At 43.3% G+C, this 18,154-nt stretch overlaps 1 protein-coding gene across 1 annotated transcript in view; it reads left to right on the top strand.

The window, feature by feature from the left end:
• Positions 1-18,154, top strand: part of INO80 (INO80 complex ATPase subunit) — a 2,478,170-nt gene that overhangs the window by 1,164,310 nt on the left and 1,295,706 nt on the right. The window contains exon 13 of the mRNA XM_044074204.1: positions 6,783-6,850. Coding sequence (XP_043930139.1) covers positions 6,783-6,850 — 68 coding nt within the window. The remainder of the gene's footprint in view (positions 1-6,782; positions 6,851-18,154) is intronic.

Here is an 18,154-nt window from a genome sequence, read left to right as displayed (position 1 = left end):
AATTTGATGAAGAAGTCACTAAATTAAGGAAATTGTTCAGGCATGTGAAAGATAACCCAACACATTGTTTTAAGTTCAGGGTTATAGTTAATGTCAATCTTAATAGAAGGGGGGGGGCATCAAGCAAATGACAGAGGTGATTGAATCGAAATGGATCTTAGAACTGACAGCCCATAGAGATCCAGGGCTGAATGATGTCATACCCCTTAAGCCAGCCCTTAAAAACAGGCGGGTTTTTTATTAAGTTTTTATTGGTGGAAATGTATTTTAAATTGATGTGTTTGTGAGCAGTTTGTTGTCTGAAGAAGGGTATTCGACCCGAAAGCGCTCACACTTTGTTTCTGTTTGTGCAACAATACATTTTTATTCCTTTCTAACTTCAGCAGTTTCCAGCAACGTTTGTTTTCTTCTTCCAACATGAAATGCAGCAAGTTCTTCACTTTGAACCCTCCTCAGGGGGAAGCCCCCAGAGATGCTCTGATTCATGCTTGGCCTTCCGGTCATCTTTATGCCTAATCCCCCTCTGCTCTTGATATCAAAGTTTCTTTAGAAAGCTTGCAGGCTGGGTAGCTTTGTGATCCTCATTGCCCCATTCTGGCCTCATCAAGTCTGGTTTCCCTCTCTATGGTCTCATCTAGTAGTCCCACAATGGATGTTGGATCTGGTTCAGGATCTCATTACTCATCCCTCTGGGATTCCTCACCCAGACCTGTACAGTCTGAAGTTCACATCTTGGGTGCTCCAGTTCCCATGATTGTTAGGACTCCTGGTTTATCTTCTCCCTTTAAAACAATTTTGGTGGCGGCTCACAAGTCGTCCACCAGAAGGATGTACCGTAGCAAGTGGAAATGTTTTTCTGTATGGGCCTTGCAGTGTGCATTGGACCCCTTTACTGCTCCAGTGTCTGCGGTATTGGAATTTTTGGAGGGGATTTTTCAGCAAGTTGCCAGTTCCTCCACTGTCAAAGTCCAGCTGGATGCAGTTTCCAATTTTCATGCGGGGGGAAACATGATGTCATTGGCCTCTTCTAAACTCTGCAAGACCTTCCTTAAGGGTATATTTCTTCTGAGACCCCAAGTGAAGGATCTTACGCCTCAGTGGGATCTTACATTAGTGCTTCAGGCCTTAGTGTTGCCCCCTCTTGAACGTGCAGCTTCGGTAGATTTGCAATAACTATCTTGGAAGACTGCCTTTTTAGTTGCCATTACTTCTACTAGGAGAGTGTCAGAACTTCAAGCATTGTCAGTCAAAGTTCCTTATATGACTTTTCATAAGGATAGAATGTCTTTGTGTAGTAATCCTTCCTTTCTTTCCAAGGTAGCATCAGAAGCCAATATCAGACCATCAATCTTCCAGTCTTCTTTCCAAATTTTCAAAATAAGGGAGAATATAAATTACATTTACTTGATGTGCATAGACAATTACGGTTCTGTTTGCACAGGACAAAAGCTTTTCGTAAATCTGACCAGCTGTTCATTTCTTACTCAAAATCCTTTTTAGAGAAACCAATTTCCAAGATAACGATTGCCCGTTGGATTTCCCAGTGCATTATTCAGGCGTACTCTGTCAGGGGAATTTCCCCTCCAGGTCAAGTAAAAGCACATTCTACCAGATCTATGGCTACTTCAGCAGCTTTTTGGTCCAGGGTGTCACTGGATGATATCTGTTCTGCAGCCACTTGGTCCTCATTTCCTATATTCATTTCTCATTATAAATTGGACATCATATCCAGGAACAGGGCATCTTTTGGCTCCACCGTGCTCCAGAATATCCTTCCATGAGGGGCTCCCAGGTGTATAGTAGCTGGGGACTCTGACTCACAGGTTGAAGATCAAATGAAGTCAACTACTTCAGATACAGAAGTTATGTACTCAACATAATGTTCCATCTGAATAGTTGTACTTCATTTGTCTTCAACCATCCCCCTCCCTTTTTACCCTGACCTTGTCACTATTGTCCTGGCCATACCTATGGAAGATGAACATTTCAGGGGCATCCTCTTTCATGCTTTGGCTCAGGAATGTTGGGTTGGGTATATGTTATCTGTTGGGCAGGGAACTCTATCTGAAGGGAGAAAGGAGATGGGGGCATTATGGGTAAGGGGAGGAGCTTGGAGCTCGGATTTAGCTGCTGGATATGCGGCCGTGTCGGATGTGATATTGGTCCATGACCTACAGGTTGAAGACAAATGAAGTACAACTACTCAGATGGAAAGTTATGGTGAGTAAATAACTTCTTTATTTATTAATTAGAAACAGTTAGTAATGTGAAGAGGGTAGGGAAAAGGTTAAGGGGAGATCTGATAGGAGGATTGAATGAAGGCAAAGTGAAGAGTGAAAAAACATAAAGTTATCCAGGAGAAATACAGGAGCAAAGCCAGTAATAGTTAGATGTTCTTCAAGAAGGAGTTTGAATTTGGCGGTAGTAGGGGTATTTAGTATACATTGGGGAATGCTGTTCCAAATGTTTGCAACTTGATTTACAACTGAAGAGTCACCAAAAGAGTTGAAGCATTTCTTAGGTTTTAGAAGAAGTTTGCTGGATGAGCAGAGGGAATGGGTTGCATTCTAAGACTGGACTAGGTTAATTAATGCTGGACAAGCTTCTGGTTGATGTAAGATGTTGTGAGCAATTGTGAGTTAAGAGTGAGAAGATTTGGTAGCTCCAGCCACTGTAGTTGTGTCAAGGCTGTACAGTGGTGGGTTCTATTTTGGAGGCCAGCAGCAAAGCGAGCAATTTTATGGTAGGTTATCTCTAGCTTGGGCAGTTCGGATTTTCTAAGATTGGTATAAATGGGGGAGGCATAAGTTAAAGTGGACAGAAGATGTGTTCTGGCTAAAGGCTTGTCTAGTTGAGGCGGCAAGGAATGTCCAGGCAGCCAAGCTTGATATGTCCTTTTTTTTTTTTTTTTTTTTACAGTAAGAGCTATAGCATATTTTAGGACACAGTCTATCATGAGTAACTTTGCTCTGTCAACTGGTTCAATTATAGTGCTGTTGGAGGAGAGTATGTGAAGTGGAGAAAGAGGGACTGTGCATTTATTACTGGAAAATATCATTAGCTTTGTTTTGTTAGGGTTTATTATGAGATGCCTTTCTTTGAGGAACAGTTCAATGTCAGACAAGGCAGTTTGAGTTTTAGATAAAAGTTGGGTGAGGGAGGAGGCTGCACAGATAATGAGTGTACATTATCTTCCAAAAGATGTGTTCAGCAAACATGTCTTCATCGGCAAATAAAAAGCGAATGCTGAAATCAACAAAAGGCTAAAAAAAAAGCACTTGGCCTACTAAACACCACAGAAACCTTCGAACCCTACAAAGTGGGGGGCTGTGCCCCCCACCTCCCCCAACTAAATATACCAAATACGTGATCGCACTACAGTGGGGAAAAAAGTTGTTGACGTGGCCTTTCTCTTATTTCACTATTCACTGTTTATTTGCTGATGAAGACATGTTCGCTGAACACGTCTTTTGGCAAGATAATATAGACCCCAGATAACAGTGGTATCATGTGCATATTATATGATCATAGAATGTGAGGATGCTAAGATTGTAAAGATGGAGAAGAGCAGAGGCCCAAGAATAGAGCCTTGTGGGACTTCTACAGTAATAGAAAGAAGGGTAGAGGTCTCATCTTTCCAAATAACTGCTTGTTGGTGGTCAGATAGATAACTATGAAACGAGGTCATGGATGGTAGTGAGAGATGATAAATCTTCAAGAAGTTTTTGATGGGACACTGTGTGAAATGCTTTTGATAGGTCCAAGAAAATTGAAGAGACGAGGTTGTTACAATTTCTGTGAATGGAGATGGTGTTTGTAAAACTTAGTAGGGCTGTTGTGGTACTATGTTTTGGTCTAAAGCCATGTTGAGATTTGGAGAGAACGTTATTTTGTACAAGATAGGGCAGTATTTGAGTATGAATGCATTTTTCAAGTATTTTGCTAAGATGCAACAGTATGACAACAGGTCTGTAGTTAGATAAGTCAATGGATTGGCCACCCTTGTGCAGAGGAATAACATGGAAGACTTTCCATTGTATAGGTACATATTGTTCAATAATGGAGCGATTAATAAGTACTGAAACTGGGTACGAGATGGAGTCAGCTGCTAGTTTAAGAAATTTGCTTGGGAGTTTACCTACTGGAAGTCTGGCGGGTTTCAGTTGAAGGAGTTTTTTGATGTATGTGGTTTGAATGGGCTGAAACGAGAAAGCTACAGATTTATGGAGAGCAGTTGTGGGTAAGGTTAAAGGGATATGGGTACTGCTGTTTACTGATGACAGGATGGAGTTGATGAGATGAGAGTTGAAGTGTGCAGAGATGCTTATATTGGGATTTAGGTTGGCTGGTAAAGGCATGATAGATTGTACTGGATTTAATAGTTTAATGGACTGCCAAAACGTCTGGGGGTTATTTTTATGTTTTCGTTGAAGCAGGGTGTAGTAGGATTTTTTTGTCTGATCAAACTAGATTTTTGGCTAAGTTACATAATTGTCGGTAGTTGAGGAGGGAAGCTTGGGTTTGATAGTGTAGCCAAGCCCTATCTCTTAATTTTATAATGTTTGTGGAGTCTTTGGTTAGCCATTGAGCTGGTGTGGATTTGCAACATGCTTTTTTTTTTATAGGGGCTAGTGAGTTTAAAATATTTAGAAATGAGTTGTTAAAGTAGATGACAGCATCGTCTAGGGGAAGTTGTTCTAAGGGAAACCAATTGTGATGTTTTAAGAGGGAGCTGAAGATATCTTTAGAAAAATATGTTTTGGTACAGATATACTTGTAAATAATGGTGTGTATTGAGTGAGCTTTGTGCCTAATTAGATAGGTGGGGGTGTGATCACTAAAGGAATCAGGGAGACAGCCAGACTGAGAGCATAGGTTAGGGCAATTGGAGAGTATCCAATCAAGTATGGAATGTTTATTATTGTGTTTGTCAATTCTTGTAGGTGTAGTAATAAGTTGGGAAAACAAAAGAGGTTGATATGATTTGTTGGATTTGTAGATGTGCATGTGGACCAGTCCAGAATAAAATCACCTAAGAATACAATTTCCTGATTGTAGGTAGTGGAGGCCCAGTTAAGCAGGTTTTCTATTATTAGAGTATTGTTTCCAGGGGGAAAATATGCTGCTATGAATGATGATGGACTTCATGTTAAGTTGAAGACGTGAGATTAGTATTTTAGACTCAGAAGCTAGAGGTGAGGTAGTTTACAGTTGTAAATTAAGGTTGTTCTTATAGATGATTGCTATGCCTCCACCACGTTTGTGTGTTCTGTCCGCAGTGTGGATACTATAACCTAGAGGTAAGATTTCATCATTTTTGTTGTAGCTTTTTAGCCAAGTTTCAGTAATAGTTGCAATGTCAGGGGAGTACAGTGACATAGCAGCATGAAAGTCAGGAACTTTATTTAGAATACTTCTAAGGTTAATGTTAAAAGTTAACAAATTGAGAAACAGAGTGGAATTCATGGTATAGTGGATTATGACTGGTTCACTGATCATAACCAGCTTATTATGTGTTTGAGACATGAATGCCAAGAAATTCACTTGAGAGGTGAATCTTGCTATCTGTATCGAGAACGCATAATAATGGGTTATGATTGGAGACCCAGTCATAATTCTTTGTAGTGCATGGAACTGTGTCTGTTCCATGTACTGTTAGTTACAAAAGACCAAAAAAAGTGCCAAGTGTTTTGCCAGCTTTCAAAGCCTTAAAGCACTTAGCGAGCACTGTCAGAAGGACAGCTTAATATGCCTTAGCGAGTGGTATCAGAAAGGCAGTATAACACATTGTCCTATGTTACAGAAAGTCAGTCACAGATTACTGGCACAGACAGCTGGCAGAAAGAAATATGCTGCTGTCATTTTCTGGCCAGTACTATCAGGTTTAACTTCCTAATGCGATCCCCAATCTTAACAAATGAAGAAGGCAGTGTTCAACAGTTGTTAGGTTCGAGTATTGTGCTATAGAAGCAGTTTAACTGATTTGCCTTCTTTTTGCGATGTCTGGGTATAATCACCATGCTCCATGCAGTACATAACTATTTCATAATGTATCAACATTTTAATCTGAATGGTGAATAACCTCTTTGTATTTTTCTTTAAGTTGTCTTTATTCTTTCATACCTGGAATGTTAAATGACACTCCTGGCTGTAATTGTAGTTGTAGTTGAAAATAGTACATGGACCAGACTGCCTACCTGCCTGTTAACTAACAAAAGTAAATAAATAGCTACAAAGAGGTTGAAGTTTCTATGCTTCCTTTTATGTTACTGAATATGTAACTGTTGAGGGCTAGGGAAGCCTGCTCCCAACTGAAGGTGCTTGGATGTTTTTAGTTTAGTTTGACAGTAAGGAAAGAGGAGTACATTTTGGCTTTTGGGATTTGCTTGAAAATATGCAGTTTTGATGCCATCTGGCTGATGAAGTTCTTGTATGATGTCAGCACTGTCAGCTGAGTGCCTGAAGATACACAAATTTAAGTTGCAACCTTTCCAACCTGGTGTTTTCGTGAGACGTGTCATCTCTTATTGGCACACATTTTAAATTCTGACAGTCACAGGAAGTACATTTTGCTGCCTTGTTTTGGTCCCTTAATGGATTTAGTTTGAGGTATGGCACATTTGGCAATGTTTTGTTTCGCTACAAGGCTAGTCCTTACATCACTGTTTCCTCTTTGGGTAAATAATACAATTAAGGAAGTATTGTTTTAAAACATTCAGTCTCTGTCCATGTAGGCTGGTGTAATTCTAGACATTTATTATTTTTTTTTTCTCCTACCTCAGACAGTGAATATTACAAGTCGCAAGCTTTGAAAAATGCAAATGAAGCTTACCGGATTCACCAAGTTCAGGTGGGTGTACAGTGATATATCAATGTTTACTTCTTCTCCAGAGTCTCTGACTTGTTCTCCGCATGCTTGCAGACAGTCATCTTTTCTTGTTCAATGACTGTAGTCAGCTGGAAGGGTGATCACCTAGGTAGACATTACAGATTTCTGCTTTCCATTTCCCCTACTGAAACCTATATTTTCATAACTGTCACAATGCCAACCATGAACTCAGCAATTATTTAGGTTGTTTTACTTGTTTAAATTGTGCACTATGTTGGTTAATTTAGTACTTGAAGTAAACTTGGATTCTCATGTTTTTACTTCAGCTTTAAAGAAATGCCACTTTCTTTATATCTGTGAGGTAATGTAATGATAGCCTGATGGTTCGGCATCCTCTGTAAGACAGTTAAGGCAGTTGTGTAACAGTGCTGCTTAAAATATGTTATCTGACGTTGTCTCTTCCATCCATTCCAGAATCTGACTTCCATTCCAGAATCTGACTGGGAACCGAATTTGCCACTGTCAGACTTTAGATCCAAGGCTCAGGCTCCTCCCATTACCCACAATCCCCTGTAGTTAGCAAATTACCTCAGATCTTATTTGCCACTTGTTTGCATCAGACGTGATGTCTTTGGTCACAGCTTCAGTGATAGCTTTTTTGATATACTTCCAGTTAATTGCTCCTAGTAATTTACTTGGCCCTTTCTTTGTCTACCTATCTCCCCTTTTTTCTGCTGTATTACAAAAAAAGTTTATTTTTCTTGGACTTTTTGGCATTTGTTGACCCTATCCCATTGGATTCATTCAAACCATTTTTGCTATTCTCTGGTGGTGGTGGTGTATTTTTTGCCACTCTTAGTTATAGGGTCATTATTGTTATAGTTGCTATAGTTGGTCCCTCCTGTGGGCATGTTGGTGAATTTGGTCCCTAAGAGGGCTTGGAAGGAACCAGATGTAATCAAACCCATCCCCTGGAAGTAAAACAAGATTTAGGTATCACCTGAAGATTGCTTTTGGAGCAAGGGTCCCACCGTGGATTCCCTTGGTGGTGGCAGTAGCCACCAAGAAGGAGTTTTTTTGAGGCAAGCTACACTATCTCCCTAATGAGGGTAGTCCAGGGCATTAGATAGGTTTGTGAAGCAGGTATATGCTTCAGAAATCTTTGATGTCAGGGCACTGAATTATCTGTCTCATGTAACATGCTTTCAGAGGGATTTGACTTAGGAGCTATCCAAATCCCTGTCTGTGTCCTTATTTGCAGAGAAGAAATCTGTAGACATGCAGCTGGCCACCTTTCAGTCCTTGCCAAACATATCAATGTGGCTAATATCAAACATGGGTGATGGCATGTTGAAAGCAGCAGGCACTGGCATAGCCATCAGGCAGCACACCTGAATGCATCTCTGTGACTTTGCAGAACACTTAAAAATGTCCTTTATCAATGCTCCTTATGATGGCTTCAGCTTTTTTGGACCTGAAGTGAAAGCGACTCTGCTCAAAAGTGAGCAGGAGGGCAAAACCTTATTTGCTGTGGGAATACGTTTTTCTTCAATCACCCCCTCCTCAAATACCTTTTTCAGATACAAGAAGGTTGGGAAGTAAATGTGGTTCCACAAATCTCAAGGTTTTGCACCCGATGCTTTTGATGATGGGCCCTACCCCCAAGGTGGGGGGATCATAATTGATATCAATCCCACAACAGATATGGTCCACAGAACCAAGACTTTTGGAGTCCTTTCTCTGATAAGTCTTTCCAAAACTTCTGATCATTTGTCTGATTACCACACTCTGGAGGCAGTTTGGTGAGCTTACCCCTGAACCCCATGGCCTGAATGTCCATCATCTGAGATGCATGGATGCAAAGGATTGTAACTAGAAGTTACATGATTCCCTTTCTCTCTCAAACCCTGTATTCAAGGAAACTTCTGAATGTAGCACCTCTCAACAGTAGGTAGCATTACTAAAAGTAAAAAAACTGCTGGACAATCAAGTCAATCAAGAGGTCCCACCAGACTAGCAAGGATCCAGAGCTTAGTCAAGATTCTTTTTGGTGCTAAAAAAAGAACAGGGACCAGGCCAATTTTGGACCTCATTCACTTGAACCAATATGTGAAACCGATGGAATTCCAGTTGGTTATGGCACAGTCCATCCTGCCATTATTGAGAAAGGATGATTAGATGTGATCAGTAAACCTCCAGGATGTATACTGCCACATAAAGATGGATAGATGGTCCAGGAGTTTTCTCCATTTCCGTCTGGGAGCCAGTCGCTTCCAGTTCAGAGCCCTACCTTTTGGTCTCATCTCAGCCCCTCGGGTGTAACCAAGTGCATGGCAGTGGTTGCAGCTCATCTCAGTCTAATAGGATTCAGAATGTTCCATCCAGGTACCAGATCGCTTAGCTAATAAAAGAAGAAACTGCTAAAGTGCTTGGATTTGTGTATTCAGAATGTTCCATACCTGGATGATTGCCTTGTAACCACTTCCACCAGGAAATTCTCTCAGGCCAGTGACTCCTTACTCCATCTTTGCTCACAACTAGGGATGTGTTGACACAGCTAAGTCCAAACTTCATCTTGTTCAAGCCACAGAATTCACTAGAGCACAGCTGGATACAGAGTTACAGATAGCTAGAATACCAGAATCCAGGGATGTTCTTCGTGTTTCACTGCTACAGTCATTACATTTGGGTTATCTGCCTGCAGGTAGCCCTCAGCCACCCTGAATATCAAAGTCTTAGATTCCTGCATTGGATGCTCTCTCTTCTTCCATGACATCTGGTCGTCAGGGGTATAAAACATGCAGCTGACGCCATTACAATCAGTCTTTCTTGTTGTGCGGTGCCCGAAGCAGAAGCAGTTCGCAAGTGCCGGTCAGCCGACTCCTGAAATTTTTGTTTTCAAATTACAGAACCGAAGTCTTCAAAAAAAGCTAAGTACCCCATTAGGGATCCTTTTTCTTGCTCTTAACTGATGTCAGTAAAAGTTAACAGTTGTCGTACCTGTGGAAAGCAAATGCCTCAAAGATTTTCATTCGTACTGCATTCCTTGCTTAGGCCCAGACCACGAGGCCCTCGCTGTCAGTTTTATGCCTTATTCAACCCCCAAACTATTCATCGTCAGTCTGTTTTTGCAGCAAATTATTTTGGTACTAGGTAGAACTATCCAGAAATGGCTTTGGTAAGCCATCTGACTACTGACATTCCAAAAAAACGTAAAGATAAAGACAGAGACAGACCGCATAGGTCCAAAACTGCCAATGACACTTCCGTTAAGCTAGTCGCCAGTTTGCCAGTACTCAGTGAGGCACTTTCGCAGCCTCATTCACTTGAACCCTTTTCGCAGCCCCTGATACCCGCTACTTCAGATTCGCAGGCCTCTACTGAGACCCATTTGGAGTCCGGTATGCCGCAAGATGCTTCTTCGACTGTGGAACCTACGGATGTCTCCACGTTGGATGGGTCAGGAGCTGCTGTGCAGGTACCAACCAATGCCATCTTCTTCATCAAGGCCTAAAACTTGACCCACACCTAGAAAACCGACATGCAAACCGCATGGTCAGGCCCATATGCCTAAAAAACAAATGCTTAGAATGGCTGAAGACCTTATTACTTTAATTAGGGGAAGCTAGCCTTCCCCCTCTAAGAGACCTAGAACTGATTTTCCTTCTGATTCTTCTGATCAGGATTCTGAAATTTCTGTTTCTTCTGATTAGCAGGATTTGCCCTTCTCTACCTGTGAGGATTCTGATGCAGAGGATTCCATTCCCTGTGCTTCCCCTCCAGAAGATTTTTCTTTTGGTGAAACCTTGCACACTCTTAGGGAACATTTCCGCTGGGAAGCCAGGATTACTCTGACTCCAAAAAGAGGCTTAGAGAATTTTTACTCCACCCTCAACACAGGCCTTTAGCTATCCCTTCTATTCTGGACATTGTAGATGCTTTCTTGGAATCTAGCGTGGCCCCAGACACTTCACCTCCAGCTCCCAGAAAACCTGACCGGTATTACAGCGTACCTGACTCTCACAAGTTCCTCTTCAAGAATCCTACTGTGGATCCAGAGACCATTTCACAAGGACCAAAAGGCATTAAGGCTACTGCTTCCAAAAACCCTACCCCCTCTGATAGAGATTCTGGGGCCTTGGACAGATGGGGTAAGAAGGTATACACTTCTGCTACTTTGGCCATTAGGGCCTTAAATTGCCATAATCATATGTTAAAGTACCAGTAGCATATTATCGGACTACTTAAACAGAAAATTATGTTGATTCCTGACTGTGCTGAACATAAAGAATTACAGGATTTAATACATTCTGCTGAACAAGCTGGTAAACATACTTTGCAGTGTGGTTTTGACTCTTTAAAAGCATCTTGCAGGGCTGCTGTCACTGCGTCTGTACTTAGAAGGCATGCTTGGCTTAAGGAGCAAAACTTGCCAGATCATGTCAAGACCGCCTGTTGTTCTTAAAAAGATGGAGGAAAAAGCTAAATCTATGCAAACTGTTCCTGCAAGTGCAGCCTTCCAGATTTAGCAGGCATTGGCCTTCTAAGAACTGGTCCTTTCCAGTCTCTTCCAGGCCTTCTCAGTCCAAACACAGGAACAGCAGACCACCTAGGCTACAGTCTCAAGGTAAACACAGGCCTAAGCAGTGGGGGGCTCCCATTTCCAAAGCTGGAAGTAGTAAGACACTCCCCTATGGAAAAGTGTCACAATGACTTAACCTTAACCCTTCCAAGCCCTGCTCAACTGCCTGCTCCATTAGGGGGAAAGCTCGCACTGCATGTAAAAAACTGGGAACTCATTACCCAGGACAAATGGGTTTTAAATATAGTTTTCTAAGGATACAGATTCCACTTCCACACCTCAACAACCCCAAACAGTTGGCCAGACCTACCCCCAAGCCAGTGGACAGAGGCTCAGCAGCAGGTTCTCTCTCTTCTAAGTATCAGGGCTATTCATCCTGTCCCAGCAGAAGAAAGAGGACAAGGTTTTTACTCAAGACTTTTCCTAGTACCCAGAAAAGACAGCTCCTGGCATCCTATCCTGGACCTCTATATTCTAAACACCTTTTTGGTAATCCCAAAATTCAGAATGCTAACACTTCAACAGCTGCTTCCTATGCTAGGCAAAAATGCTTCATTGGCAACCTTAGACTTAAAGGAATCTTACCTGCACATTCCAATAAGGGAATCTTGCAAGAAATACATATGCTTCAGAGTAGGCTCCATGCATCAGTTTTCTGCACATCCCTTAATGCACCCAGGGTATTCACAAAGTGTCTAGCTCCAACCATTGCATTTTGCAGGCAGAGAAATATTCAAATATACCCATACCTGGACGATTGTCTAATTCAAACAGAAAGCCAGGGCATGGTATTAAAATATCTGGCATTTGTAAAGAAACTTCTAACTTAGCTGGGGTACACCATAAACGAAAAGAAATCTCATCTGGTACGTTGCCAACAGATTGTATTCCTGGGAGCAAGCTTGAACACAACTTCCCAGATGGCTTACCTCACGCCAGGGAAACAAGTTTATTTGACAGCCTATTTCAAACTACTGGCCACAAAGACCCAACTATCTGCAAGGAAAATTTTGCAAGCCCTGGGGTTCATGGCCTTTTGCATTCTACTAATTCCATATGCAAGACTGCATATGAGGAAACTACAATGGTATCTAAAAAGCCTATGATGTCAGCATTCTCAGGACCTGCAATCAATTATTCCTATCATTCCTTGTATAAAGACAGAGTTCCTTTGGTGGGCAGAGGCCTGCCACCTCAACAAGGAGCTCCCTTTTAATCTACCCCCTGCCGCCCAAACCCTGACTGCAGACACATTAGACTATGCATGGGGGGCTCACTTGGCAGGGCAGTGCATTCAGGGCAAATGGAACCCGAGTCAGATGCACCTGCATATCAACCAAAAAGAAATGTTAGCTGTACAGAATTCCCTGACAGCCTTCAAAGACAACATCCTTCCAGGACAATTATTGATAAAGACAAGACAACACCACAGTTATGTGGAACATAAGCAGGGAGGAACCCACTCGTACCCTCTCTGCAGACTAGCCATGGCTCTGTGGAACACAGCCTTTAGCTACCAAGTGTACCTACAAGCTCAGTTCCTGCCAAGCAAGCTAAATTCACTGGCAGACAACCTAAGCAGAAATCTCATTGACCCACATGAATGGAAACTGGAACCAAAAATATTCAGCCTCTTTAGGAAGAAATGGGGTACTCCAGAGATAGACCTGTTTGCCTCCCCTCAGAACTACCAGTTGGACAAATTCTGCACAAGGACTCCCCGCAATCAAGCTTGGAAAGTAGATGCCCTGTCTTTTACCTGGGAAAGCCTCTCGGTTTATGCCTTTCCACCTCTGCTTCTCCTCTCGAAGGTTCTGCTAAAGATCAAACAGGACAAGCCAAGGACAAAACTGATTGCATCAGACTGGCCTCGCCAGCACTGGTACCCCCTCTTGTGCAGTATGGTACTGCTGGAGCTATGGCACCTACCTCAGACACCTTTCCTGCTGTCCCAGCAGGTGGGCCAGATTCTCTTTCCTCAGCTTCAAACCCTGAACCTTGCAGCCTGGCTAATTCCTTCAGCTCTCCAATAGCATCCCTCAGTAAGCAGGTGCTAGATGTCATTCTGGAAGCAAGGAGGCCTAGTACTAGAAAATCCTATGCTGAAAAGTGGAAAAGATACTATTCCTGGAGCCAGACTCAGCGGATGGGTAAAACGGTGCCCAGTTTACCTCATATTCTTCAGTACTTAACAGAAATGCTCCACAAGGGCCTGTCCTTCTCGTCAATTAAAATTCATGCCTCTGCCATTTCAGCACATTATAATACTGAACCTCCTGTCTTTTCTCACCCCCTGCTAAAACAATTCCTCAGAGGGGCTAAACATTTAAGACCCCCCAGACAAGCCCCTACTCCTGCGTGGAACCTTAACTTTGTATTGGAAAAGCTCACTGTCCCTCCATTTGAACCAGCTGCAACTGCAGAGTTGAAATTCCTTTTTGGAAAACAGACACCCTTCTAGCCATCACTTCAGCAAGAAGAGTGTCTGAATTACAGGCCCTCATGGCAGTAGAGCCCTTCATTATATTTCAAGCAGATAGGGTTTCCCTCAGGACCAATCCTTCCTTTATGCCCAAGGTGGTGTCTAGTGTGGCCCTAAATCAGTCCATTCATTTGCCTACTTTTTTCCCTAATCCACAAAACAAAGGAGAACGAATTTTGCACTCTTTGGATGTGCACAGACAACTTAGTTTTTATTTGGACAGGACTAAGCCTCTCAGAAAATCTGAACACCTTCTAGTTGGCTTTGCTGCAGGGGCAGAGGGGAAGGCCATTTCAAAGCAAACCATTTCTAAATGGATAGCCCATTGCATTAATTTCTGCTATAAGCAAAATGGAAAACCTACCCCACAGGGGATAAGATCACATTCCACTAGGGCTGCATCTGCCTCTACAGCCTTTCTCAGAGGAGTCCCTACCAGGGACATCCTAGAAGCTGCTACCTGGAGCTCTTTACTTCACCAAGCATTACCACATGCCCATTTTTTCTAAATCCAGAGCTGGTTTTGCCACTGCAGTCTTGCAGGGCTTAATAGCTGGCCCTAATGCTCTTTAACTTCATCCTCCCTTACTTAGCTTTGGGGATCAACCCAAATATAATGACTGAAACAGTGAAACACGAAGAACGTAGTACAGTTATGTACACTTACCATAAATGTAGATGTTCAAGTGTATTCACTGTTGCAGTCCTGGTTACCCTCCCTCCAGCCCCCTGGCTTCTCTTGGCTCTACCTTTGCTTCTTGTTTTAAGCTTTCTGGTGTATTTGCTTTTTGATGGAGGTGTAACATATCATATAATTGCTTCTCATTGTGGGGGCACCTGACATCTGGGGCAAGAAAAACTGATGTAATGGCATTGGCTGCATGTTTTATACCCATGACGACCTGACGTCATGGCATCTGATGCAGGAATCCAAGACTTTGATATTCAGGCCGGCTGAGGGCTACCTGCAGGCAGATAACCCAAATGTAATGACTGCAACAGTGAATACACTCTGCATCTATGGTAAGTGTACACAACTGTACTTTCTCACATTCCAGCAACAGGCAGTAGCAGTACTCTCCCATCGGAAGTCCCAAGCAAGGTCAGTTTTGCATATTTTTGGCTTGATGGCAGCCCCATTATTTTAGTTCCCTAGCTGGATTTCATATAAGGATGCTGCAGTGGACATTTGCAGTTCTGCGGTCAGTGAGATGTCAACCTATGAGTTTTCCTGTGTCCCTCATGAGAAATTTTAAAACTCATACTCAGTGGTGGCTAGAATTTCAGTTGTATCTCAGAGCTGTTCCTTTGTTGTTGCCTATCCCTAGGCCACAGTGACCACAGATGCAACTTCGTTGCTTCCACTGCCAGCATCAAATGTATTGAGTACTTTAGTCTAATCCCCAAAGAGAAGGAGTCTCCAGGGGATGCTCCTACCTGCACTTGATTTGGCCTCCCACTTTCCTTTCTGCCTATCCATCCAAACCTCATCCCAAGGTTTCTACAGAAGTCAACATGGAGCAAAGCCACAGAGGTCTCATATGATTCACCCTCCTTAGGTGTTGGACAGTGCTCCGGATGATGTTCTTTGTGTTTCACTGTTGCAGTCATCACCTGTGAGTTATCCCTGCTGTGGTAGCCCTTGGCCGGCCTGAATACCAGAGTCATTGTTTTTCTGTGTCAGCTGCAGTTGCCTGTAGTCTAACGTCAGGTCATCAGTGCTATAAAGAAAGGCAGCCGACGTCATTACATCAGTCTTTCTCGCCATGGAGCCCGTAGCAGAAGCAGTTCGCACGAGTGCCAGTTGGTTGCTACCAGAGTTTGAATTTCAGCTGAAAACGTTTAAGGCTAAAGTACCTTGTTGGGGACCCTTTTTTCTTGCACTAACTGATGTCCGAAAAAGCAGATCCCATACCGAGACTTCCATTCTTACTGTGTCACTTGTTTAGGCCCAGACCACGACATCCCCTATTGCCGGTTGTGTGCCCTCTTTAATGCAAGAACCATTCGCTGCAGAGCTCTTATTGTAGACAGTTATTTTCATGTTCCGTCTTCACATTCCAATGTGGCGTCCTTCAGCCAAAAATCAGTGGACATTCCAAAAAAAACGCAGAGATAAAGGTAGAGATGGACCACACAAGGCTAAGTCTTCCGATGATGCTACCGCTAAGCAGGTTGTCAGTTCTCTGGAATTCAGTGAGGCGCTTTTGCAGCCTCTGATGCCCGATTAAGTATCCATGCAGGCCTCTACCGAGACCCTTTCAGAGTCCGGTATGCTGCAGAAATCTTCTTCGTCTTCCGAGCCTTTGGCTGTCTCTGCCTCGGTTGGGTCTGGATCTGCGACACAGGCACCGGCTTCCGATGAGGCCTTTCTCACTACCAAATCTAGACAAAAAGTGACGTTTTCTCATCCAATTACAGTTTCTCTCAGACCGATAGATTCTCTCTGGCCTGGAGGCCAGGCCACCCCTCGAAAATCTGCCTATAGCCACCATCTTGCTCCTGCTCCACCACCCCAAGCACAAATGCTTAAAGTGGCAGAGGATCTCATCTCCCTTATCCAGGGTAGTCAGGCAACAACTTTCAAAAGGAAAAGGCACTCTTCTCCAGAAATTGTGACAGAACAGGATTCTGAGGAATCTGACTATTCAGATTTTGAAGAGGAACAGCAACCTCTGACTGCTTATGGGGATTCAGATGCAGAGGAATCCATCCCTTCTGCCTCCCCTCCAGAGGACCTATCCTTCGGGAAAACCCTTCACGCTCTCAGGGAACATTTCCAGTGGGAATGTCAGGACTTCCTCCAGTCTAAGGAAAGACTTGGAGAGTTTCTGGACCTGCCCCAACACAGACCCCTGGCCATCCCCCCTATTTTAGAAGTGGTGGATGATGTTTTCCATGAATCCAGCTTACCCCCTAATGTCCTCCCACCTGCTCCCAGTAAACCTGATGGGTATTACAGAGTACCGGATTCTCACAAATACTTGTAAGAAATCCTGCTGCAGACCCAGAGGTCATTACACAGGGACCTAAAGGAGCTAAGACTAGTTCTGCCAAGAATCCTATTCCTTCTGACAGGTACTCCAGAGCTTTGGACAGATGGGGTAAAAAAGTGTACACCTCTGCAACCTTAGCTATCAGAGCACTGAATTGTGAGTTCCATATGTTAAAATATCAGCAACACACTTTGGAACGGTTAAAATAAAAGATTTCTACCTTTCCTGACTGTGCCAATTCAAAAGAGTTAGCAGATTTACTGCACTCTGCTTGTCAAGTGGCCAAACACTCATTACGCTGTGGATATGACACCCTAGAAGCCTCTAGCAGGGCAGCAGTGACAGGATCTGTCATTAGGAGACATGCATAGCTGAAGGAACAACCTCACCCTGGTCATGTCAAGTCTAAACTTATTGATGCACCCCTGGATAAGGAGCACTTGTTTGGAGGAAAAGCAGAGGAGGTGCTTAAAAAAATGAAAGACAAAGCAAAATCTATGCAAACAGTAAAAGATTTCTTTCAGGTTCAGCCTCCCAGGTTCAGCAGGAACTTTCCCTCTAAGCACTGGTTCTTCCCTGCACCTAGCAGACAGGGTCAAAGTAAGCCACGCAGGGACAGACCATCCAAGCCCCTATCCCAGGGCCAGCAGAGAAGCAAATAGTGGACCACTTCCGCCCCAAAGTCAGGGAGTTATAAGCCACCCTTCTATGGCAAAAATTCACAATGACTCCCCCCCCCCCCCAGCCCTCCCTTCACTCACCAAAAACTTGGATGAAGGCTATCCCTCTTCAAAGAAAATTGGCTTTCTGTAACAAAGGACCAGTGGGTTTTAAAGATAATTTTTCAGGGGTACAAATTCTCTTTCAGCGAACTCCCAATTCCAAGAGGATACCTCGACTTGTCTCCAAATCAGTGGGCAGAGGCATTGAAACAGGTCCAAACTCTCTCATATCCCAGGGGGCAGTAGAACCTGTCCCCCCCCAGATCAGGTAGGCAAAGGCTTTTATTCCAGACTATTCCTTGTTCCCAGAAAAGAGGGCACTTGGTGCCCCATCCTGGATCTATCTATTCTGAACAACTCCCTGGTGGTCCCCAGATTCAAAATGCTCACTTTGCAGCAGCTGCTGCCTTTGCTAACAAAAATGCCTGACTAGTGACTCTAGACCTAAAAGATGCCTACCTCCACATCCCTGTAAAGGAATCCTGCAGGAAATTCCTGCGCTTCAAAGCAGGATCACAACACTTTCAGTTCTCTGCGCTGCTC

This window comes from Protopterus annectens, chromosome 6.part0, assembly GCF_019279795.1.
Source record: "Protopterus annectens isolate FY-2018-M chromosome 6.part0, PAN1.0, whole genome shotgun sequence".
Lineage (NCBI taxonomy): Eukaryota > Metazoa > Chordata > Ceratodontiformes > Protopteridae > Protopterus > Protopterus annectens.
This window is presented reverse-complemented; position numbering and strand designations above follow the sequence as displayed.